This window comes from Ovis aries, chromosome 6 (genome assembly GCF_016772045.2).
Source record: "Ovis aries strain OAR_USU_Benz2616 breed Rambouillet chromosome 6, ARS-UI_Ramb_v3.0, whole genome shotgun sequence".
Taxonomy (NCBI): Eukaryota; Metazoa; Chordata; class Mammalia; order Artiodactyla; family Bovidae; genus Ovis; species Ovis aries.
Genome location: NC_056059.1, coordinates 68,435,638 through 68,462,318, shown reverse-complemented (window position 1 = coordinate 68,462,318; position 26,681 = coordinate 68,435,638). Strand labels below are relative to the sequence as shown.

The 26,681-nt window shown below is 41.2% G+C and overlaps 1 protein-coding gene across 20 annotated transcripts in view; it reads right to left on the bottom strand.

Moving 5' to 3' along the window:
- Positions 1-672: 672 nt before the first annotated feature.
- Positions 673-26,681, bottom strand: part of DCUN1D4 (defective in cullin neddylation 1 domain containing 4) — a 74,774-nt gene continuing 48,765 nt past the window's right edge. For 10 of the 20 annotated variants that reach the window (XM_042251407.2, XM_042251409.2, XM_027970993.3 and 7 more), the window contains 4 exons: positions 19,961-20,069; positions 6,312-6,416; positions 4,138-4,240; positions 673-4,026 (listed from right to left, as the gene is read on the bottom strand). In XM_042251407.2, coding sequence (XP_042107341.1) covers positions 3,971-4,026; positions 4,138-4,240; positions 6,312-6,416; positions 19,961-20,069 — 373 coding nt within the window. In that variant the 3' untranslated portion in view covers positions 673-3,970. Of the gene's footprint in view, positions 4,241-6,311; positions 6,417-19,960; positions 20,070-26,681 lie in introns of all 20 variants that reach the window. The other 10 variants (XM_060417098.1, XM_060417101.1, XM_060417103.1 and 7 more) reach the window with 2 other exon arrangements.

Sequence of the window (26,681 nt, the reverse complement as noted above, 5' to 3'; positions counted from 1 at the left end):
GTGAACATGCCTTATTTTGGAATACCTCCTGCACCACAAGCGTAGCTTAGGTACACAGGGCCAGAAAGCCTGATGTATTGTTTGCTCACGTGATAGGTTTCTTTTTTCTTTCCTTTCTAGCTATAACAAAGTTCCAAGGGCAATTCTTTTCTAAAGAAATCACAAAAGCTTCCCTCTAAGCTTCTGCCTAAAAGTTATTCTTCCCACCAGAATTTGGGAAGAACATTCAAATGAGTCATTTCAGTATGATATAACCACGTCACAGCACCATGGGAACTAGGTCCTACCTTTCTATAGGTTCAAACAAATGAAGAAAGTTCAGAAGGAGATGTTTCCCACCTCACTTTTGTAGCCTTGGGGCTGACTTGATGATACATGAAATACTTTAAAACTACCTTGTGTGCTGTGCTTAGTTGCTCGGCCATGTCTGACCCTTTGCGACCGCATGGGCTGCAGCCCGCCAGGCTCCTCTGGGGATTCTCCAGGCAATAATACTGAAGTGGGTTTGCCATGCCCTTCTCCAGGGGATCTCCCCAAGCCAGGGAGAGAACCCAGGTCTCCTGCACTGCAGGCGGATTCTTTACTGTCTGAGCCACCCAGGGAAGTTTAAAACTACCTTAAGGGGTTTTTAAAGAGAAAGCCACGAAAAGAGAAAAATAAACAGATCAGTTCTGAAATCAAACACAAATAACTTTTTTATTTATGGGGTATCGTTTTACATCAATTCCATTAAAACCTAAAACCAGTTTGCTGTACTCAAGTTAGGTGGCATAACAATATTTCAGTTAAGCTGGGAGTCACAGACTTGCACACGTTTATGAAGGTGATGCAAATACTGACGACACGAAGCATTCACAGTTACAGGTTAGCTGCAGTTCACTGACAGTAACCCCCGAGAGAAATGACTTCATGAAAAGAAGCAACCCACATTTTGGTCTCATTTACAGACACCCAACAATTTAGTTGGTCAATGGATTCTATACATTTATTATACAACATATGAAAGAATAAAAGATAAGGCTTACAGAGGTATTTTAGCAGTTGTAAGAGTAAAAACCAAGGGCACAAACTAACTTTTAAAGCTTTCTGTATAAACTTCAAAAGCACTGTTAAGATGGAGACTGAGAGGCAACAGAAGTCTGTTGTTAATCCAGATCCTAGAAGTCTGTCTAGTCAGCTTTATAAAAACTTAGTTCAGAGGTCATGCTTCAAATAAGCTGCACGTAACGTTATAGAGGGTGATTATGGCAAATAAAATAATGCAATTTCTGACCTACCGCAACAGTAAACATCTAAAAGTTGGATTCCATTATCACAGAGTATTGCAACGTGGAGGCCAAAACACGACAGAAAGAGAGAAAGGGTGGAGATGTAGGTGATAAAGAAAAACCAGAAAAAGGCACCCTCATTTACTTAGCATTTGCCCATAAATAAGTGCTTGGTGACTGCTCAACTTATGTAACTTAGGGAGATTTTTATGAAAAAATATCTTATTACTTCTGGCTCTTCCTCCCCTTAAAAATAACTGCATAAAATCACAGAAACCAAGGGCAAGCACGCTGCAGTCACATTTATTTTTCAAGGGAATTCAGAGATTATTTGGCCTTTTCTAAATAGGCAAGATCATCCTTTGGAATACTTACTTCCATGTTACACATCATGAAATAATTTTTGCTTAGCTTTTCCAAAACCCCTGTCATCAAAATGTTCAATGTGTGTTAAAATGTAACATTTTCCCTGTAGCCACCCTCTTATTTTGGGATTAACTGTGCTTACTGTTAAAAAATTTTCCAGTTTCTTACAGTACCTTTGAAAATAATTTCATTGATGATTTCTATTTGCTTTAAACAAAACTAGAGTTGATCGAATTTAAGAACTGCTGCCTTTAAAGTGTGATTTGTTAACTTCATGGGATCCTTTTGAAAATGAATCAAGTTCTTTACAGGCTGGAACCTGCCTATAGCCAATTGCCAACGGAGTTAACAGGCACCCGTCGGAATGGAAGCCCTTTCAACACGCTGGTCTCAGGAGCTGTGCTTGCTGTCAACGTCTTCTGTTCTTTTCAGGGATGAATTTGTGCAAACTGGTGTGAATGTGTAAAGTAGAAGGGGAGTCTACAGCTTCTAAACAAGGAATGATTAAGTATGCTTAATCACTACAGAGTTTTTCAAACTTCTGGTTTATTTCACAGCAAACCAAACCTTTCTATTTGGTAGAAAAAGGAAGTGAATTTCATTCTACCAGATCATGATTTTGTATATGCACACACACTGTATATACATACAAAATTCCTGTCTTTGGCGGTTCAGTTAGGGAAAAACAAAATATGAAAATCTGAACACTGTTTGCAAAGAAACTATGAAGTCGTGGTCAAACAGTAGCATTGTCTGTGTGCTTTACTCATATAATGCCATTTAAAGGTTCACATTTGACCCAAAAGGTTTTGGGGCCAGGTTTTGAAATAATCTGAACCTCTTCCAACTGTCACATGTTCAGTCATGGATTCTGCTCACAACTATGCATTTACTTGCTCAAATGCACCAGTAGCTTTTACTTGGTTCTAAGTCATTAGACTGTCTAATGACGGTCTAAGTCATTAGACTACTGTGTTCTCACAAAACTTTAGGGACTAAATTAAGTCATTCAATAGCACCAGAGAGTTGAGGGAGAAGCATGTTTTTTATACATTTCCTTGAGAAGGGCTAAGACAAGAAAAGAAAAAAACAAAAACATAAAATACAAACCTAAAAATACCGTCCCGTTTACTTCTGTTTCCTTACCCACATAAATAATGGCTATCACCTCTCTGTACATATTACTCAGGTAATGACGAGCGGCCCCTCCAGGAAAGGTCCTACCGTGTAATAGAGTTTTTAGCTCAATGCTGGTGGTGTCGTGTCCACTGCCTGCAATGGACATTCTGCCAGGAAAAGCCTAGCATGAAAGAAACAAAAAAAGGAAAACAAAACAAAACACCTCTCACTTATAGTATAGTTCTTCCCCCCACCCGCCCCCGCAAAACTAGAAAATCAGACACCATGAAAGCTTAACTAAAAATTCAAGCCACAACTAAAAGTGCTCTGCAGTTATAAATTGCCAGCAAACCATTAGGTTTTCATGGAGGCGGCAAAATAAATTTTACTTAGAATGGCATAGAAAGCATCAGCAGACCAAACACTGACTAGAAGAATGCAAAAGGGGTGGGGGAAAGCACTAAAAAAGTGTACAAGGGTTTAAAACCAATGGGAAAAAAGGTGCAATTGTAATTTGTTCATCTGTACCTATATTCAAACTATGACAGCTTTAACATTAGAAAATCAAAACCTATATACTGCATGGTGGAAATGATTTGTGGCATGGTATGGGTCTATATGTTCAATTATTCTAACTTTCATCATTTCAAAATGCTAATATTTAAGTAAACCAAATTAGATTTGGCATAGCGCCTCTGAAAAGTTACGACTCCCACCTCCTTCCAAAGTTGGCCTCTTAAATAATAAGGTTAATTCTGGCAACATTTGCATATGGTAATAGCTGTTCTGTCTTGTGTTCTGAAATGCTACATTTTGAGACCAAAGAAAAGTGTAATTGGGTCATTTGAAAAAAGGGACTAGAAATATGCCACAAAAATTATTTTACAATACATTTTTGCAGAAATAATCTCTAGGTGAAGCTTTGTCTTTTTATACACATATACAAAATTTAAACAGCAATATACACATAATCACAGTGAGGACGTTGGCAAATTCACCAATCTGTAGTGTAAATACAAACTGCAAAGCAGCCTTCCAAGAGAACAATGCTACACAGCAAGCAGAGCTGGCCCATTCAATAGCAAACACCAACACGTCCCTGCCAAAGGGAGACAGTGCAAGAAAAGCAGCATGCGCTTGGATACAAACAGCAATTTATGGCTAATGGTTGACATAACTGTGGTAACAGTGACTCTCTCGCTGCTATGCATAAAGTCCTAGGACATCTGTTTGTCTTTATACCACTCCACAAACTCGTCCAACAAAACTGGCCCTGAAGAGAGAGAGAAGAGAGGGAGGGAACAACACAGCTATGAGACTTCTCAGAGGCTGAGGAGCAAATGCGCGGGAGACAGGGGGAAAACAACACCCGCCCAGTACTTACACGCTCCATCTTCATCATAGTTGCTGAGGTCAAGGTTAATTGTTCTGCTAAACTCTAGCACATTGCACCACTGGTCTTTATTAATAACTTTATATTTTGATTGCTGGTGGAGGAAAAATAATATGAATTACTAACACAACAAATCAGACAGTTTCAACTGCTGTGACAATCAACTTGATAACAGCTCACAAAGGTCCATTTGAGGGGTGTTAGGCACCATGCTAGGAGAAGGGTGAGTGATGGCGAGAAGGGAACTTTGGATGACAATTTTAATTACAAAAATATTATGGGGGCTCAACATAAAACAACAAATGCATCAAAGAAACACATCTTTACATCCCTAGAAGTGCAACTGCTAGATGGCAAAAGCCCTTTTATGTAAAAGAGGGATAATATCCATTTCACAGAGATGTGGTAAGGCTTAAGGCAGATAATTTCTATAATTTATGAAAAGCACCTTATTGAGTGTGTGGCACACAGTAAGTGCTAAATAAAGAGTTGCTCCCATTAACAGGCCCTGACATGAACATCATGCTTCCTGTCAAGCTGTCAGCTAACGGCACATGCCACTGTGGGTTTACTCAACGAGACCTTGCTAAGAGCTGCAAGCAGTCTCAGGACTAGGTGGTCCAGCCACTGAAGAGTTATTGTTCTAATAATTAAAAACTTGAGTCTGATCATAAAAGGACTAAGAACAGCCATGAAATAGTTTTTCTCTTCCTCCCAGACAGGAAAAAGGACACATGCATATTTCAAAATACAGTATTCCTGTATAAAAATCTAAAAATAAAACCCAGTCTGATAATTCTTAAATCTTTGCCACTGAAACCGGGAACACTGGAAAACAAGTACATAAAAAGCAAAGAGAGTTGAGCCAATGGTTTGGAGGATGCAAACACAAGAAAAGCTCAAGTGAAAGGATTACTGGGTCCTTTTAAAAGAAAAATGCAAACTGGTGTGAGAGAGAGAACAAAGCACAGACTATAAGTGTAACTTTCTAAGCAACTAAAAGCAAAACCCAGTCACTGTTGATGGTGCTCCTGGAACTGTGTGAAGTCAAATCTGCTGTAGTCTTTTAGCTATAGAAGGACCTTCACACCCAGCCTTAAATTCTTCCCAGCCTCCTGAGATCAGGAGCCCATTGCTACTCACTTTCCAAATAAAGCTAACATTTTTGAGGATTGTCAGAGAAGCTGGAAGAGATCACTGGTATACATGGGCTGTCATGTAAACAAGTGCTTCTTATATTAAAAACTTATTTTCATACCTTTCTTCAGGAATCCCAGTTAATAATGTTAAAAGCAAATTTCAATAACAGTTCTCCAAGGAGCCTGTCAGTTAGAAGTTTTTCTGGACCATTACACCAACAAGTTGTGAGGAAAATTATTTCAAGAGTGAAGCTGGAGTCAGGGTAAAGTCCAGGAATTTCTCCAAGATCCAACACCCTCTTCCTTTCAAGCAAAAAGCAATTTTTAAAGGGGTTTGGGGACTGGAGGGCAAGAAGGAGGCTATATATGACAACCCAAGTAACTCAGACTTTCAGCTCAAGTTCTTCCAGGTCTTAACAGTATTATTACATTGGCATCAGAGCCAGTTCCTAATAACCAGCAGCTCAGAATTTCTCTCATTAATACTTAGAGCAAACAAACGATAACAATGGAGGGAAGTGCTGGGTTCTTTCAAACACAAACATGAAGAAAATTTAAACTGCAGGAGATACCAAATGAAGGAACTGGCCACTGAGACTGAAGCTGCTTGGAGATGAGAGTGGGTAAGGACTTGTTACAGACTGAACTTAGTGAGAGAGTGGATGGCTGTTCTCTAACCTTCACTTCATCAAAGTGGAGCTTCATCTAAAGCCACAAAATAAGGTAAAGCTTGTCCCACTCTCGTTATAAAAAGCAGGAAATCTAAACACAAACAAAAGGGGGAAGAGAGAGGAAAGGCCAGAGCTGCGCTGTCTGGAGCATTTGCAGGGGGGCCAGGGGCGTGTGCAGTGCACACGTGGGGACGCTCGGGACTCGGGAATGTGCTCAGTGGCAGCAAGTGTGTCGCCACAGTTCCTACAGGCAGAGAAGTACGACAAACAGAAAAGTACAGAAAAGGACCAAGTAAAGCACACTTGGTAGTTCTAAGCAAGCAAACATACATTCCATAAAATAACAATTTAGTACCTCTAAGAACTGGTGAAAAACTGGAAAAAGGGGCCAGATTTTTCCTAGTAACAGTCCCAACATGCACTTGGCAGTGTTTATGTCTAGGCTTCGCTGGTCCTTTTCCTGTTTAACAAACAAAAACAAGGATGAGCCAAGTGCCCCCAAATAATCTGTTTCAACAATCCAAATTCCTATTTCACTTCAGTGAGGAATCAGTAAACAGCTCCTGTATCATACACCATAAAAACCCTGAATCAAGACTAGGGTAGGGGGGAGGAGAGGTGGTCAGACATAATGGAAGGATTAAACAGTTTTGTACTATAGAGTTTTACTGTGAGAAAGATTCATATCAATTAAATGATTACCCTAATCTATGATTATTTCATGGGATATGATTGTTACCTGTGATTATTTCTTGGGATAAATAAAAATCCATAACTCAGTCACTAGCTGTTTGACATTTATGATTATTATCGACATCATAATTACTGATCCCCAAAACCTTTAACTTAACTAAATAGAGTTTAAAGGTTTCAAATTTCATGCTTAGGAATCAGGTTTCCTTGAAAAAAAATCTTTCTTCCACCAATTTTATTTCACTGGTAAATGTTTTTTTTTGTACCTAAAAATGATGGAGTTCAGTGGAGCTCATAATGAACACTGGGGCACTGGAGAATCTTCCATCCCCCACCCTGGGGGAAAGCAGTATATCCACCTGTCTACCAGCCACAGTGCTTCTTACCTTAGATCTGCTGCATGCGACATCTCCTAGCAGAACACCCCTAACTAACAGCCAAGTGAAAGACGACATTGCATGAGGAATCCAGAAAAGACATTTACATAAACCTGAATGTGGGCAGATTAAGCTCCTTCTACGGATATTTACAATTAAGAATGCTAATTTCTCACTGATCTTTCTTACAAGATTCCATTTGGGAACTAAAAAGTGGGCAGTTTCTATGTAAAAGGACAGAGGACCTGGGACCCTGAGTGGTAACCTTAGACATCAAATGCTAGCTAGCCTCGTCATGGTATCTTAGTTTCAAAGAAAGTTTGCAAAAGTATCTTTCTACAAAGGGAGAAAGTGCCTGGCTGTTTCATGTGGAGTGGAATCTCAATGTTCACCAGATTAAAGGAGGATGCATGACCCCGTGGCAGCCACATATGCAGCCACACATACCTCCTGATAAAACTGTTACCTCAAGGATTCTAACAGTGAAGTGCTCTTGAGTACAAGGAGAATTTCTGGCCCTGACATTGATTTTAAAGTAAAGGACTTAAAACAATACAGCAAACGTAAGCGCCTCACTCAATAGCCAAGAATGGAGATGTGCGACGGGTCTGCCTTTTAGCCCCAGTTGTGCGGCACGATGACCACGCAACCACAGGCCGGGTCAGATGGCTCTCAGTCACCCGGCCCTGTCCTGGCCACACAGCTGAAGTCTGAGGCGGGCTCCACAGTTCAGGGCAAGGAGGGGCCTGCCCTCCGCAGCCTGTCCTGCCCTCCCCTGGCCACATGCATGGCCCTGCTCAGGGGTGCAGGGCTCACTCCGAGGAGAGGACAACAGTGGGAAGGGCGCCCTGTGGGGGCCCCGCTTCTGCCCCCGAGCCTCATGGGGTGTTGCACTGCATGGCTCGTGCTTCCGCAATGCACTGTGCAAGGAAACAGCAGACTTCCTCTTGTCCTGTCACATGGGTGCAGCAGCAGCAGCATTCCCCGCTATGAAGCACCCTCCACAGTCCCATGGAAGAAACCCAGGGACCTGCTGGAAACGCACGCGGCACCACGGGACCGGGCACCAGTTGAACAACAGCTCAGGCAACGCTGGGCTGAGGGCATGGACGCTCTGGAAATGCTCTCCCTCTGAGGAGCCTGCAGTCACTCACTAGACCTAAAGTCGCCAGTCTTGCCCTGATACACACTGTGCCTTCTTCCAATACCATCCACGTCCCCATCACAATGGACATACACTAAGGTGACAGAAAAGAAGATACAGAGGACCTGGACAGACTCTTGGAAACAGTGCAACCATCTGACAAACTGGTGATCATGAAGGATTTCAATGCATGTGTTTGGCAGCGATGCCAAAACATGGAGGGAAGGCATCAGACTCACAGGGCCGGAAAGCTGAACAGCACTCACTCACTCCTGCTCTGCCAGGGTGCCAGCCAGCAGCTTGCAATCACTAACACCATCTTCTGCCTAGCAAACAAGAGAGAGATATTATGGAGGCACTCGCAATCTGAACAGTGGCATCTCGCTGATCACCAATGTTGCCTGTGGGGGGAGGTGAGGCTACGTGCAAATGACTATGACTGCAAACACTGCAGATTCCTGGGGACAGCACAACTGAGAGATCCCAGAGCAAACATCCACGAAACAGCAAAATGGAGACACGCCCGGGGGTTCTCTGACAGTGATCCTAATGGCATTCTCAAAGATGTTCCCAACTAAGTGAACTGAATCTCCCAGGATGCTATGAAGCAGCCATCAACACTGAGTGTTGTTTTTTTTTTTTTTTTTAAGTCACCTTAACAAATCCAAGGAATACAGCTAAAAACATCTAGAAGCCCTTCAAAGGAAATTCAAATAGTATGCTGTCAACACTGACCCTGTGATTCTGCTTGTGGAGCATCAGGGTGCAATAGGCAGACTTCGGCATCTCAAGGTCAGAATCTAAGCAGCAAGTACCTTGAGACAGACTGTCCAGTGTCAACCAGAACCCACAAAGGCCCATCAAGGCTAAGGGGAAAGCAGCAGAACCGCTCTCCCTGCCACCTCTTGACCCACAATGTGCAGGTATGGATTTCATGAAGTTTCATTTTTCTAAGACAACAAAACAAACAACTTTCATTGTATCTATCAAATACTAATAGGAACCAAGCAGGTTTCACACACACACACCAAAGATCTATTAACCCCCTACAATACACCACTAGAGTCTGCTTTGTGGTCTTCCTTAAACACACATTTTTAAAAGCAGTTACAGATGTTATTTGCAGCTGTAAAACCAAAGGATCCTACTCAGAATATTCTAAAAAGCTATGTTTCGTATATGGAACGAGAATGCACTCCTCAAGCTAAAGACTACTAACCACTAATGTAGTGAATAATGAAGTTTTATCAAGTTCTGATTTGACGTTCAACTTTGAAAACAAATAGTGTTTTTGTTTATGTAAGACTGTTCAAATAGAGGTCTTCCTGTAAGATGTGAAAGTTGAGCTTTTTTTTTTTCTTAAATGGCACAAGTGACACAAACTAAAACAAAATAATTAATCAATTGTAAATATGTAAATATAAATATTACAAAAATGATTCTCCAAACATCTAGGTATTCAGATACGCTATGTCACAGATCTCTATCAGATGACCAATTTCCAATTTTCCCAAAGTTTTAATAGCTTAAAAACTTGCATTTGAAAAAGGGGAATGCGTAATTACTAAAATTATAAAGAAAAATATCTTTAATGTTAAAAAAGACATCCATAAGATTTCGAGAGAGGCTAGAATATATAAGAAACAACATATAAGTGCCCATGATCACAAACATATTAAATGGTGACAACCAAGAAATTGGTGACAATTTACGTGAAATCAAAAGACTGTCACTGAAGATCTGTAATACAATTCACAGAATTTTTATTTGAAACCATGGGGATTACAAAACATAAAGAGACAAAGCAGTCTTCCTTATCACAATTCAACAAACATAAGGCAAAAACAGAGTGCTAAAGAACTTGAATCAATGTGGTTGTCTACAAAGCTGAAAACACAGCAAATCAGTTTTTTGAATGGGAGTTGTTTTTTTTTTTTTTAATTACACATTAGAAACAAGGAAAAGGTCTTAAAACTCATGAGTGCCCTCTCACTGGAAAGAGTAAAACTAAAACAAGATGCTTAGAGAATTCACCCAGGATAGTTCTCAAAAAACAACGTTTGCAAGGCAATTACTTAATTAAGCTCAACTACTGACACTTTCTTTAAAACGTAAAGAGAAACAAAAAAGATCTTTCAACTGGCACAGCTTTTCCACAGTCATTTTATTTGGTATAGCTTCTATTACTGTACTCTTGGAAGACAAGATATTATTTGAAACCTGAGGTTTGTGCGTGTTAGTCGCTTCGGCTCAGTTCAGTTCAGTTCAGTCGCTCAGTCGTGTCCGACTCTTTGCGACCCCATGAATCGCAGCACACCAGGCCTCCCTGTCCATCACCAACTCCCGGAGTTCACTCAAACTCATGCCCATCGAGTCAGTGATGCCATCCAGCCATCTCATCCTCTGTCATCCCCTTCTCTTCTTGCCCCCAATCCCTCCCAGCATCAGAGTCTTTTCCAATGAGTCAACTCTTCGCATGAGGTGGCCAAAGTACTGGAGTTTCAGCTTTAGCATCATTCCTTCCAAAGAACACTCAGGACTGATCTCCTTTAGAATGGACTGGTTGGATCTCCTTGCAGTTCAAGGGACTCTCAAGAGTCTTCTCCAACACCACACTTCAAAAGCATCAATTCTTCGGCACTCAGCTTTCTTTACAGTCCAACTCTCACATCCATACGTGACCACTGGAAAAACCATAGCCTTGATTAGATGGACCTTTGTTGGCAAAGTAATGTCTTTCCTTTTTAATACGCTATCTAGGTTGGTCATAACTTTTCTTCCAAGGAGTAAGCATCTTTTAATTTCATGGCTGCAATCAACATCTCCAGTGATTTTGGAGCCCAGAAAAATAAAGTCTGACACTGTTTCCACTGTTTCCCCATCTATTTCCCATGAAGTGATGGGACCAGATGCCATGATCTTTGTTTCCTGAATGTTGAGCTTTAAGCCAACTTTTTCACTCTCCTCTTTCACTTTCATCAAGAGGCTCTTTAGTTCCTCTTCACTTTCTGCCATAAGGGTGGTGTCATCTGCATATCTGAGGTTATTGATATTTCTCCCGGCAATCTTGATTCCAGCTTGTGCTTCTTCCAGCCCAGTGCTTCTCATGATGTACTCTGCATAGAAGTTAAATAAGCAGGGTGACAATATACAGCCTTGATGGACTCCTTTTCCTATTTGGAACCAGTCTGTTGTTCCATGTCCAGTTCTAACTGTTGCTTCCTGACCTGCATACAGGTTTCTCAAAAGGCAGGTCAGGTGGTCTGGTATTCCCATCTCTTTCAGAATTTTCCACAGTTTATTGTGATCCACGTAGTCAAAGGCTTTGGCACAGTCAATAAAGCAGAAATAGATGTTTTCTGGAACTCTCTTGCTTTTTCCATGATCCAGCAGATGTTGGCAATTTCATCTCTGGCTCCTCTGCCTTTTCTAAAACGAGCTTGAACATCTGGAAGTTCACATATTGCTGAAGCCTGGCTTGGACAATTTTGAGCATTACTTTACTAGCATGTGAGATGAGTGCAATTGTGTGGTAGTTTGAGCATTCTTTGGCATTGCCTTTCTTTGGGATTGGAATGAAAACTGACCTTTTCCAGTCCTGTGGCCACTGTTGAGTTTTCCAAATTTGCTGGCATATTGAGTGCAGCACTTTCATAGCATCATCTTTCAGCATTTGAAATACCTCAACTGGAATTCCATCGCCTCCACTAGCTTTGTTCGTAGTGATGCTTCCTAAAGGCCACTTGACTTCACATTCCAGGATGTCTGGCTCTAGGTGAGTGATCACACCATCGTGATTATCTTGGTCATAAAGATGTTTTTTGTACAGTTCTTCTGTGTATTCTTACCACCTCTTCTTAATATCTTCTGCTTTTTGTTAGTTGCTTAGTCGTGTCCAACTCTGTGACCCCACGGACTGTAGTCTGCCAGGGTCCTCTGTCCATGGAATTCTCCAGGCAAGAATACTGGAGTGGGTCGCCATTTCCTTCTCCAGGGGATCTTCCCGACCCAGGGATTGAACCCATGTCTCCTGTGTTGCAGGCAGATTCTTTACTGTCTGAGCCACTAGGGGGTTACAAGCACCTAAGTAATGTCAATGAAGAAAAATTTAACCACTATTTCTAATTTTATGGCTAACTTTTATTGAGAACTGAACCAGCAACGGTTTTAAGTGCCTTATACTCAATATTAAAATAATAAGAGAGGCTATTATCATATGCCTATTACGAGGCATTATTATAATCCCCAATTTATCAATAAGGAAACTGAGGCACAAGAGTTAAATGACTGTCGATAAGAGCTGGGTCTTGAACCAAGAGTCTGATTCCAGACCTGAGCATTTCATCTTGTACCCACTTGCCTCCTTCTCAGCTCTTCAGAGTTCAATTTACTTTACAAACAACTGCTGAGCAAATTCAGGCAATAACCAAAGGGTAACCTTAAAGGTAAAGCCAACAAGATGTTCACAGTAACGAACCTGGGATTAAATGACCATATTTTCTTCTACTTCTGTCCTCACCCATGTCCGCCTTCTGTTTTCCTCATAATTTACAATTAAAGTATAAGAAGTCGAGAGGAGTGTGTGTCCGTGTATGTCTGGTGTGTTGCAGGTTGTGTGGAGAGGGAAATCAGACAAACACATTGGTTAAGAAATAAGAACTGACTCAAGTTAGAAGAGGAAATGAATCAAATGGTCACAGCAGATCTCAGGTTAAAGTTAGACAGAGTTCTCTGGTAACAGGGTGTTGAACATTAAGACCCAACAAAATCTTCCTCAGCAAATTCTATGAGTAACATCCACAACCATTCCACTAAATGGAAGTGACTTAGACATTAGCTCTAACATGTGACCTCTTAGCACCTTCCTGAAACACCTCAAAAACTAAATAAAACCACAGGCAGTTGGAAAAGTTGGGTGTATCACAGGACAGGCTGTGAGGACTAATTTCTAACAACCGATCAACCATCGCAAGATCACCTCTCAAGAAGGCGGGATTCCCACTAGTACCTTCTGCCTCCACAAAACCCTGTGATACAACTTCTTAAAGCTTCACTGCAAGGGCTGAAAAGCCAGGACTCGCCCCTAAAGAAATCTCCCATCCTTCTCTTGTTCACTGCCCTTCTTCTCTTTTACCCCGCCAAAACCCCCCTTCTACCCATCCAGAAGCCTCTGTGCCTCAGTCACTCAGAAGGGCTCCACTCAGCTCCCATCTCTCCACCGAGCCTAGAAACTTCACTCAGTCCTCCCTGTCATTCTCGCCTTCCTGCACCTAGGCTGTGGGATGTGCTGCTGGAAGACCTCCTCAGTGGGTCATCAATTCATGGTGTCAACTCTCAGCCAGGCTAAGATGCTGTTCTTCTCAGCGCCTCACTCAGCCCAACATTCACCCTTCTCAGAACCCCAAGAGGCAACTCCCTCTATGGCTTTCAGCACAGTACCTTGTCTTTGCCCCAGAGGATACAGAAAAAGCAAATTTAACTGATATATAAGAACTAGCATCAGAGCAACCAAAAAAACCACTCTATTTAGTCTTTTATCTCATTTCTTTGTCCCATCTTATTCTCACTAGGTCCTTTTAAAGGAATAGGAATCCATACAACATATGTTTATATAATAAAATTTATATTAGGGGAAAAAACACTAAGCATAAAAATATTCAAGGCAAAATTCCACTTGCAGAAGAAATGGCCATTTCAGCCCAAGTCTCTATCCCCCCACCTTCCTGGAACAAGACACCACAGGACGGGGTGGCAGTTTGAGTCAGGAAGGTGGTGTGGCCTGGGGACAGAGCTCAGGCCCTCATGCTGTCCCCTCCTCTCTGGCCCTCAGTCTCACCATCCGCACAGTGACAAGACTGAACCCAGGTCCTCCATAGTTTCTTTCAACTCTAAAGTGTCATGATTCTCTGACATCTGTAAGACTATATGTAAGCTCAAGTCAAAGTAAACTTAGGAGAAAAATAATATAACTTTACAATCAAGTGCTATTTTTAATTGGTTACAAGGTTCTAAGCTGAGGGGGAAAACAAGCATATCCTTAGGACTATAATTTTGGTGGAGAGATGTTAAACATGGGCATTTTATCTTTTCCTGGTATTATACTATAGTTTCTTCCCAGGTATATTAAAAGGTGAAGTCAAAGTGTAAGTTGCTCAGTTGTGTCTGACTCTTTGTGACCCCATGGATTGTAGCCCACCAGGCTCCTTTGTCCATGGGGATTCTCCAAGCAAGAATACTGGAGTGGGTTGCCATAGCCTCCCCACCAGGGGATCTTCCCAACCCAAGGATTGTACCAGGGTCTCCTGCATTGCAGGCAGAGCCACCAGGGAAGCCCCAAGAATACTGGAGTGGGTTAAAGGGTAATTCAGAAAATTTAGCAAATGCTATTGTGTGGCCTTTGAGAAAAAGAAATGAGCCCCCCAGTGACACCAGCATACTGTGTGGAGGTGGTTTCCAGGCTACATCAAGAGAAGGGGGAACCCAAACCCAGCCCACTGGGACCCCAACTCACTAGGCTGGAAAAGACAGTTTGTGGATTTCGAGGAGGCATATAATTTGTGGGACAAAACACCAGCGAGGTAGAACTGCACAGAGAGGCCTGGGGACCCACACTGTCCCCCAGTTGCTGGCTGAGGACTTGTCTGTGCACATGTGAGAGGAAACCGCCTGAGTCTAGGGAAAGAAACATTGCAGAAGAACTTGCAGAAATTCCCAGAGCCCACACATGGCTGGGAACAGCCTGAATTCCCACCAGGCACAGTCGGAAATTCTCAAAATACACAGGGCCTTGGGTGGAATCCTCAGGAGGGTGTTGTCTTCCTGGTAGGGCTACGTCATCCCTAGACTGAGGCTGCTCTGGACCAGTCCTTTCAGAGGAACAACATGATTCCAAGTAACTTAAATACATACCAGGAAAAAAATTTTAGTTAAAGGAATACAACAAACTCAAGCAAACAACAACAAAAAACAATCAGCATCCAATTAAAAAACAGAAAAAAAAAAAAAACCCTATCAGGAATGCAGAGAAACAGTAAAATATGACCCATAACTAAGATAAAAATTTTAACCAAAGAAAGAGATAAAGGCATGACGGATATGACAGAACCACAACACAATGCTGTTAAAACACCTGTCATAAACACATCTGAGAAGTTTAAGATGGTATAAGAAAATATTATCATGATGAGAGAAATGGATATAAAAAGTCACAAACAGAATTTCTAGAGATGAAAAATACAGCATCTGAAATGAAAATATACCAGCTGCAGTGAGCAGAAGAAAAGATTAGTATTAGAAGATACAGTAATAAATATTACCCAAAGGGAAACAAAAAGAGAAAACAAAAACAAAAAAAACCATAACACAGCATCAGCAGCTTGTGTGACAGGATCCAGCATCTAACACAAGTATAACTGTAGTCCCCCAAGGAAGAGAGAGGGAGAACAGGAGAGCTATTTGAAGAAATAACAGCTGAGAAATTTCCCAATTTAATACAAACTGTTTCAGTTCAAAGGCCTAAAAACTCAACAAATCCTAATCAGAGTAAACATAAGGAAATTATGTTGAGGCACACCATAGTCAACTTGCTGAAAATCAGTGAAAAGAGAATAAAAGCAACCAGAGAGAACAAAACAAGACACTATGTTCAAAGGAATTATGAATGACATCAGACGTATCATCAGGAACTGCACAAGACAGAAGACAATGAGAGCTAGCATTAAAGCACTAAAAGAAAAAAATGGTCAATCTAGAAATCTTTTATCTAGATAAGTACCTTCTAAATTGAAGGCAAAATAAAAGCTTAGAAACTCATCACCAGAAAATCTGTACTATGAGCAATGCTGAAGGAAATTCTTTAGGCAGAAGATAAATGATACCAGGTAGGAATCTGGATCCACACAAAGGGAAGGAAGCACAGACAAGTGGTATATCTCTGGGTGAATATAAAAGACATTTTTCCCTGGTGGTCCAGCGGCTAAGACTCTGTGCTCCTCAATGTAGGGGCCCGGGTCCAACCCCTGGTCAGGGAACCAGATCCCATATGCTACAGCTAAAAGCCCATATGCCGCAACTAAAGGTCCTGCATGCTGCGACTAACACCCAGTGAAGTCAAATAAATAAACTTTTATAAAGTTGCTTTAAAAAAAAAATTTTTTTTTTGCTTATTTAAAGCAAAAACTATATCAATATATGCTATGAACTGAATGTTTGTGTTCCCCCCTTCCAAATGATGGTAATAAGAGGCAGGGCCCGCATGACTGTGGAGGAACTCCACTAAAACAAAGACTGCAGGGAGCTCCCTCCTCCCTTCCACCATGTGAGGTTACAGCAGAGACACACCTACCCTGCTAGCACTATGAGCTTGGACTTTGCAGCCTCCTAAACTGTGAGAAATAAATTTCTGTTATTTATAAGCTTCTGAGTCTCTGGGACTTTGCTAAGCAGCCTGAAGAGACTAAAGCAACATATCGTGAGATGTGCACACATGTGTAAGTAAAATGTGTGACACAGCAGCCACAAGCACGGAAGGGCAAAATGAACGTGTCCTGCCACAAAGGCTCTAACGTTATACGTGAAGTGGTATAATTAGTGGAAGATAGACAGAATTTAAAGATGTGTGCTGTAAAGCCTGATTAATCACAAAAAATAACACAGAGATACAGATAATAAGACAATGGTGAAATGGAATGATAAAAACAGAGTCTAAAAAAATCCAAAAGGAGTCATGAAAAGAGGAAAAAAGAAATAAACATAGACGGAACAAAAAGGGAAACGAACAGCAATACAGGAGGTGTAAACTTAACCATATCAATAAACACATTAAATGCAAATGGTTTAAGTATCTCAGGACATATACTGGCAGCCCCAACTATGCCTATGCTACCTAAAAGAAACCCACTTTAAATATAAAGACACAAATAGGTTTATAGAGGATGAAAAAAGACATATCACATAGACTTTACTTAAAAGCAGAAACGGCTATATTTCTATCAGACAAAGTAGACTTCAGAACAAAGAATATTATCAGAGATAAAGAGAAACATTTCATAATGCTAAAAGGTCAGTTCTTCAAGAGGACATAACAATACTACATGTATCTAAATCTAGTCTGAAGCCTTGAAATACGGTGAAACGAGAAAAGACACAAACAACAGAAGTAATTACAGTCAGAGTCCAATATTTGTCTCTCAGCAAATAATAGAACAGTAGGCAGAAATCAATTAGGATACAGAAGACCTGACCAATCCTACCAACCACTTGACCTAATTGACATTTATAAAACATTCTACTGAACAGCAACAGAATAGTCATTCTTTGCAGGCACACATAAAATATTCATCACAGCAGACCCATTTGGTCGCATTTCAGGCCATAAATCAAACCTCCATACCTGTTAGTGGACTGAGACTATACAAAGCATGTTCTCTGACCATGGCAGAATTAATGATAGATTATTTGGAAAAATCCTAGTAGTTGGCAAATAACACAACACACTTCTACATAATCAATGGGTCCCAAAACAATCACAAGGGAAACAGGAAAATATTTTGAACTGAATGCAAATGAATATTTAACACCTCAAAACTTGTGGGATACAGCTAAATAAAACAAATTCAGTAACAAATTCATCTTAGGGCATATTTTAGCTGAACTGAATCTATTTGGTAATGATGTGGCTGTTATTCAGCATTACATAATGGGGCTTTACATAATGGGGCTTTACATAATGGGGCTTAATTCACTGATATTTATTGATACTCTCCTTAAAAGGCAAAGATTTTTGCAGGCTGCTACCAGACATAGGAAGAAAGAAAACACGCAGCCCTTAAACTGTCAGAAAAAATGCAGGCCTGAACCCAAACTCCCAGGCCAAGCTAGCGGGACACGAGGGCCATGTAAGTGATGATCCTATGTGACGGTGGAGCCAGGCAGCTTGGCCCAGAAGCTGGTGATGGAGCGAGCAGCAGGGATACAGACAAGGCTTAGACAGCGCTTGGCACAGCACAAGGCAGGGGCAGGCGGCAGGTTCAGCAAACAGCTAGTTCACGGTCAGCAGAGCACAGGCATCTTGCGGAAGGGGAAGCCTGGATGGGACTGGACTGCAACCGCCTGGGGGAACCCGGAGATGGGACCTGGAGCCAGAACCCGAGTGTGGTCCTGGACCTACTGCTGCGCAACAAGGGGCCCCCAGTTCACCCTACTCCTTGGTGAAGGAGAACGAAACCATCCCATTCATCACTCAACTGTGATGTCCACATGGTGATTGAAGCGCTATATTCACATGGAGGCGGTGGTGCTCATGGCTGAAGGTGGACAAGTGGCCCAAGGCTGCGGGAAGACGGACCAAGCCCTGCTGGTGTGAGTGCCTGGTGAGAAGGGAGAGGGCGTGGACAAGAGGCTACGGGGGCAGTGCCGGCAACGAGCACAGCCTCAACCCCCAGGATGTAGCAGAGGCACAAGAGAGAGGCAACGGAAGGAGCCTCTGTGCCCGACCGAGAAGGGACAGACAACCGGGTTGGAGGAAAACTGGACCCAGTTATAAAGTAGTGGATATGTGGGGAAATTTCACTTCCAAACAAGGAAGTTAGAAAATACAGTTGTTCTGGTGAAAAGGCAAGATGCTTCTAAACAAAACTTCACCCATATGATAGGACACCGCTGACTCAGGGAGGAAAAAAATCTTGAGAAGGAAAACATTTAATCCTGGAAACTATGCATCTACTCTAAAAGCATCTGATCAACAGCTTCTAGATATAATTATACAAATGCGATTGAGTGAAACACTGCATCTGAGTTTGACCGTATCACTTCTAACATCTATACATTTTCATGCGTGTCCTAATTTTATCTGAGGCTGCAAAAATTCACACGTGAGGACACCACACTGAACTTACTGCTGTGCTGTAGGTGCACCAGATCTCGACAGCAAATAAATTTTTGGCTAAACTAACAGAGCCAAAGCGAAGAAAAAGTGAAAAGATCCACATGGTGGTAAGGAAAAAAAAGAACTGTTAACTGAGTTCTCTGCTTAAAAAAAAGAAATCATTAAAAAAAATCATCAGTCAAGAAAGCCTAATCACCTGAACCCACCAAACACACAAACAGAACAGAAAATTACCGTCCTGCAATACAGTATAATCGTTATGTTCGGGCCATGGACAGTGAATGAACACAATGCCAACTGGTGCCTCAGGATTTACTCACTACCTGTGGTGACCAGGCTGAAAAATACAGCTTTGTTTCACTCTAGTAGAACCACCGTCCCAAACTTGGCCTGGTTCACTGTGTGACAAACAAGATGATCATTTTTCAAAATGATGACTAGAAACTACATTTGAATCCTATCCATTGAAATTAGCTTACATTTGCAATTCAAATGATTTTCAGGTTTGATCCAGCACCCCAAGTGAAACCGGCTTCGACCTGACTACCTTATTCCAGAAAACTCAATGGGCGAACGTTTGCTGTTTCGTGAGAAGGAAAAGCTTTTCCAAGCTTACCTAAGAGCTGTTTAGAACAATGTCTATGATATACCCATTTACAATTACTTCTAAGCCAATCACATGGCTATTAAAGGCCTGTCACTAGAGCTTTTTGTTGACATACTACATTCTTGCCCAGACTCAGCTCGGGTAGAAAGCCTATGTGTAGAGAGAAAGTCTAACTAGCATCCTGGGAGTAGCTTACTCAACTTCCTTGCTGTAGCATGTAAAACAAACCTCAAAAGGCAGTGAAAGGGGGGAGGGGGGAGAGAGAGAGAAACATCTGGATAGGATCCAGAGGACTCACCCGTGCAAAGTCAAATGCATATCTGTAAATAAGTTTAAAGTTTGTAGAATCATTTAATAATGATCTTAAGTAATCCAAAGTATTTCTGAGTTTTTCTGTTGTATCACATCTAGAAAAACAGAATAAAGGCAAATTATAACCGGAGTTTTTTCTGACGTGGGGCAGTAATATAAAACACAATCCCAAAAGACAATAAAAACGCTGGAGTTGGAACACGTCCACGATGAGCTTTTTTTCCTATGCTTTTCAAGAAATTTTGAATGTACGGAAAAGCTGAAGGTCCTGTAAATAAGCACCCACGTGCCCATTCCCTGGGTCCACCATGAACACTGTCCCATCTGTGCTCTCTCACACAAGCACTTTTTTCTGTGCCTTTTCAAAGTAAGTTGCCAACATAATGCCACTTTACTCCTAAATGCCTCAATGCCATCATCACTCTTAATATCCCAGAAATGTTAGCTTTCTTAGCTCGCATATGACTCACGTGCAGATGTCCCAATTTTCCCCCAGCTCCTATCTGCCATCAGAGATCCAATCACGGCTTATGCACTGCTCCCAGGTGTCTATCTCCTTAGTCTCTAGAAGGTATCCTGCCTTTTTTCTGTCTTTCTTGACAATCTCATTTTTGAAGGGACCAGATAGTTGTTTTGCAGAATCTCAGTTTGTCAGATAATTTCCCTATGATTACATTTAGATTAAGCACTCATGGTAAGAACACTCCATGCTATGTGCTTCTCCTCCCACGAGGACAGTCCGTTCCATTACTGGTGATACTAAGATGACTCATTTGGTGAAGGTAGTACCCGCCCATCTCTACTTAAAGGTACTCTTGGCCCCTCTAAATGGTGTGTAACCTCGAGGATGATACCTTGAGACTGACAATCCTGTCCCTCAACAACCTATCACCAGGTGGGTTCAGCATCTGCTATGATCCCTGCCTAAATCAGTTTTACATTTGAGGATGCAAAATGGTGATTTTTCTAATTCTATCATGCTTTTACACTTACAGGCCGGAACTTTTCTATAAAGTTCCACTCACCACCTTTCTTAGTTTTGGACTAAAGGACTTTTGCCTTTTACTCAGGGTTATAATCTGTTACTGTCCTCATTCTTTATGGTGCACAACTGTCCCTCCAGTGTCATTCTGACATGTCCCCACCATCAGTCTCTGAGCGCATCCTTGCTTTCTGACACAAGATATTCTAGTTCACCTTGTACTACTCTCTCTGCCCTAGACTTGAAATCAGTTATTTCTCCAGGAAGCCCTGGTGATGACAACCTGTTTTCACAGATGACACACTTTATTTTCCTCATTCAGTCACTCTGTTATGTTCGACTCTTTGCAACCCCATGGACTGCAGCACACCAGGCTTCCCTATCCTTCACCACCTCCCGGAGCTTGCTCAAACTCGTGTCCATTGAGTCAGTGATGCCATCCAACCACCTCGGCCTCTGTCATCCCCTTCTCCTCCTGCCTTCAATCTTTCCTAGCATCAGGGTCTTTTTCTTAAGTAGCATCACAGTCTTTTTCCTAAGTAGACTATTTGGCTATTTTTACAAGCTAACTTTCTGTTCCTAATACTAGCCTTTAAAATTGAGAACCAAGAGTCATCATTTTCACTGGCAATATTAAAGATTTTCTATGCTGGATGTGTTTCTTTGTGTTTCCCTATAGAGCTTTTACCTCCTACCAAGTACAGATAATACATATTACAAGTATTAACAATGCAATGATTTTACATACTTTATTAAACCAAAATATAGTTCATTATAGAACACACTGATTTATTTTCAGCACTAAAATTGTGAAATTTCTGCAATTTTTTGTAGCCATCTACAAAAAGCTTCCCATGATCTACTGAGATGATACAATATCTAAAAGTCAAAAGTTACAGTAAATGTTTCACTTCTGAGTTTACAAGAATTTAGAATATCCTTGACTTCTTTGAAAACTAAAAAAAGATTAAAATTAGGCTAACTTTAGAAGTCAGAAAAGGCTTCTTTAAGGAACTGACTTGTAGGGTGAGAGCTGAAAGATAAATGGAAAATAGATGTTTTTGGAGAGGAGGACCTTCGAGATTAAAGGGATAGTATGCATAAAGGTCTAGCAGCATGCCAAACCTAAAGACTAAAAGAAAATCATGTGACTAGACTGGGTAGGGTAAAAGGGAACATGGTCCAAAAAAAAAACTGAAAGAGAAGTAGGGCCAGACCATAAAGTTTTTGTGGTCCACAGTGGGTTTGTTTGTTTGTTTGGGGTTTTTTTTTGAATACCTAGAACAACAGAAGCTACCTCCTATCATGAGGTTACCATGATCAGGCTTCCATCTTGAAAAGCCTACTCCGAATCTCTGTGGAACAAGGTGAGGGATGGGGGGGAGGAGGGGAGACACTGAGGGATAGCTAGTTAGACAGTTAGTGCCAGAATCCATAGGGTTCATGGAGGCTAGAAGGATGCATGAGAAGGCAGTACGTGGGAACCTGCGAAGCAGGAGTAGGAGCAGAGCTTACTGTGTATTGGGCTCTCTGCTCTACGTTTTGATTTTCTTACCACAGATATATGAGTAATATTTTATAAGTAGTAATATGGGGGAGGAGTAAAGAGAAGGGAAACAGCTAACCCCAAAACACCTAAGGCTGGAATTCCCCTCTTCATTTGGAAAAAAGGTTAAGGACCAAAACCACCGGAAAGTGGCCAGATTTGGGCCAGTTGGTTTAGTTTAGTTCTGCCCAATGAAAGGAAGAAGAGTAGCTGCTTGTTTCAGCAGATTCTAGAGCAGGAACCACTGCATAGCTGAAAGAATATTACGCAGCTGCAAGGTGAACGTGGAGTTCTACAGCAAGCTGGGGAGTAAGTCCAGCCAGCACTGGCAAAGATGTCCTGACACTGCAAGAGCTGGCCTGGAGAGTCACACGTAAAATGCCCAAAGTAAACTTTCACTTCATGTGTCTATTAAAGAGAGGTTAGAGATGATGCTGTCAATAAAGAGTTTAGTGCCAGTATTAGTCGTTTAGTCGTGTCCAACTCGTTGCGACCCCACGGACTGTAGCTCACCAGGTTCCTCTGTCTACAGGATTCTCCAGGCAAGAATACTGGAGTGGGTTGCCATTTCCTTCTCCAAATAAAGAGTTTAATCTGCTTTAAAAGGGGCCTGGTCCCATAGAGCCCGTGGACTAACCCCCACCAGGGATCCAGGCCGCTGAGTCACCCTGTCTGAACCATACATTGCCATCTAGTGGCCACTTAACAAGGTCATCTGCAGACAGCTCTGTTCCAACAAAGATGTGAAGCAACAGGCTTGGCCTGAGACTTCGAAGAGCAGCCACATCATTCAGCCCATTTCCCCCAGCTTTCCTGTGTACCACATACAAGAATGAGGTTGTCACAGAGTGATAGTGCCGCGCTGCTAAGGGGCATCATATGCCACAAGATAATACGCACATATTGTGGAATCACTGCTTATTTGAACTGTGCTGCTGAAACATAATCAGAAGTAACAAGAATGAGGATAATCTTCAAAGGTTGTAAACTCAAAGGTAGTTCTCTTCTATTACTCAGGGACAGCCTTCACCCCTTCACTTAGTCAGCCCAGAGGTATTTTTCCAGCCCATCATCAGTTCTATGCAGTTAGCTACAAGGCTAACATACTTTTTTGGTTTGGTTTTGTTTAGCTTAAATGCTCTATAAGCTTAATTCATCAGAGGTAACCTTAAACCCACATGCTGGAACAAGACAAAAAATAAAACAGTCAATTAAAACAAGAGTTGGGAATTTCCTGGCAGTCCAGTGGTTAGTACTCTGTACTTTCACTGCCTGAGGTATGGGTTCAATCCCTGGTCAGGGAACTAAGACACCCCCCCCCCCCCCCAAGTAACACGGCAGGGCCAAAATAAAATAAGAGCTGTGCCTTCTTTAAGAACCATCGCAAGAGCCTGGAGATAAATGTTCCCTTCCCCAACAGCTGCTGTCGCTTCTTCCAAGAATCACGAAACACAGCCCTGGAGAGGCCAAGCATGCAGCTCCTCCAGACAGCGTCCAGGAGACTGATTTCTGGGTGCCCCATATTCCATTGCGTCAACCTTCTTGGTTTTAGGGACACTACCAGAGATATCCAGGAAGTGGCAGATTCAAAACTCCCTGGTTCTAAAACCCCTGGGCTTCCTATTTCTAGTATGCACCCACAGTACAGTAACTTCAAACAAAAAAAGTCTTTTTTTTTTACTTTAATTTCCACTTGAGTCCAAAAAAGTTCACTTGACAGGTTTAATAAACCCAAAATGAGAAAAAAGGAAAAAATTCCAAATAGAAGACAAAATAGATCATTCAAAAGATGGACTATTTTCCATCTTTAGAAGATATAAAAGACTGGCCTCTGAGTTTTCTTATTTATTGGGTGCAAATACCTTATAAATACAAGTAGCATAAACAAAAATGACCTTATTACTATTGGATGTTTTGGCTGAACATTGCTTCCAAGCTCCTGCCTCAAATGGACTTTGTCTTGTTCCTGGCTTTTGTTTCCCCAGGACCTAGAATTCCGTGCTTGGCACATCACTGCCACTCAAATATTTGCTGAACAAATGACGGATCTAGGGAGGCAGGAGGGAGAGGGGGGTGGAAATTCATAAAACTTGAAATTGCACTATTTTTGAACTACAAAGAACCTTAGAGGTTATTGTGAGTAATCATCTTCACCTCACTGAAGAGGAAACTTACTCTCGAGTTTCACATCACAAAAAGAAAGAAGATTCCTCTTTTTTTTTTTTTTTTTTGCAGTGGATCAGGTTTGTTACTACACATTAAACCTCAAGGACCAAGCAGCAGCATTCTCTGGGAATCCACCTGCCACCACTTGTGTCACACAAAGTGTCAAGCAGAGTCCCAGCAAAGAGCTTGTGGAGCACCCCCTACCCCGAGAGCATACATGCAAGGCCTCTTTCAGGAAACTGCAAAGTTCAGTTCCCAGACAACGTGATCCTCAAAACATGAGCAAGGCCTTGCACTGGGTAATATTCTTCTGTAAAGGCAAATGTAAAAACAAACCTAGAACTATATAAAAATGGGATATTATACCATCTTAAGACAAATGAAAATGTGCCTGAAAAAATGCTGATGATACCTCCTCTAAAGCCTTGAATAAAATCTTGATTTAACCTTGCATTCATCATTACAAGGGTACTTAAAAAGGACCAGCCTTCCTGTGTTCTATCCGGAAAGCAACAGAGAGAGGCAGCAAGGAAAATGATGCAAGAGTTAGTAGGCTTAACATCACTCGAGAAGATGTTTCCCAACAGGATGAACACAATCCTATGAGATCCCAGAGACGTAACCCCAAAATTCTAGAGCATGCTGAGGAAAGCGTATTTGCAAAAGGGTGATTTGGCTTTTACCTAAAATGCATGTGTCATGAGATAATAGTTGTTAGAGGAAGAATGTGACTGAAGAATCCGAAGTCCTAGGTTTTCTTCCTACCCCTAATCCCATCGCAAATCAGATACCCCTTTGAAGCCTCTGTCTCCTCACTTGTAAAATGGGCAGGATGAAGTCTGATCTATCAAAGCAGGTGTGAGGATCAAATAAGAGAACAGTGAAAAGGCCTCATATAAGTGTACTAAAGCACAGCGAAAATAAAGTACTGTTACCAACAACAAAGGGACAATGATATTAAAAGTTGACAAATTTCTGAATTATTTAAATAAAACCATTAAGCTACTCAATTCCAATTTTAATACAAGTCTATTATTCCTACTTAAAGTAAAAAGAAAAAGCCATTCCAAGTACTTTAGATCAGTTATTCAATACTATCCTAAGAATTAGCACTTCCTCTTTTAATACCATTTGAAATGTTTCATCATTCACCTCATTTGTATCTTTCAGTGGATAAAAGAATGACAATTTGTTTTCCTGAGTGAAACTCTTAGCAAACACACACACATAAACACACACACAGAAACACATGCATGTAAGCACCAAGTGAATTCATAAAACCACCGATTTTTTCCTCAACTCTGCACCAAGTAACATAAACAGAACCTGTATTATTACTAATTTTTAATCACTAGAGTAATGAAATTTTAAATTTTCACAAAGCTAATGTGAGAATATATTGAATAAAAGATAAATATCTTCACTTGTAAGTTATACTTCACTCAACTGTTCTCACTAACTATAAACCAGATGCTAACACTGTGATTTTAAACCTATGCTGTCGAACATGGTAGCCACTAAACATACACAGCAACTGAGCACCTGAAATGCAGCTAATGAAGACTGAGATGTATCATAAATGTAAAATATACACCAGATTTCAAAGATTCAGTACGAAAAAAAAGTAAAATAGCTCAGTGATTTTTAAAATATTGATTAATATTAGGATGATAGTATTTTGGATATTCTGGGTTAAGTAAAATACATTAAAACAAATTTTACCTGTTTCTTTTTCCTTTTTTAAATGTGGCTATAGAAAATTTTAAATTATATATGTGGCTCACATATATGAGAAAAGGATGATCCATTCCTATTGAGCTGCTCTTGAAGAATACTAAAATAAACAGTGTACATTATATAAAAACTTCAATTGCTAAAATTTATCCATAATAGCCCTCCTCCACATATGAAAACGGGGCTTGGTCTTCACACCTGTGACCACAGGTGAAGCCTGCCCAGACCCCCAGGCTTTCCTCCAGTCACCCAACCCAGATGAGGTACCAGAGGGAGGCC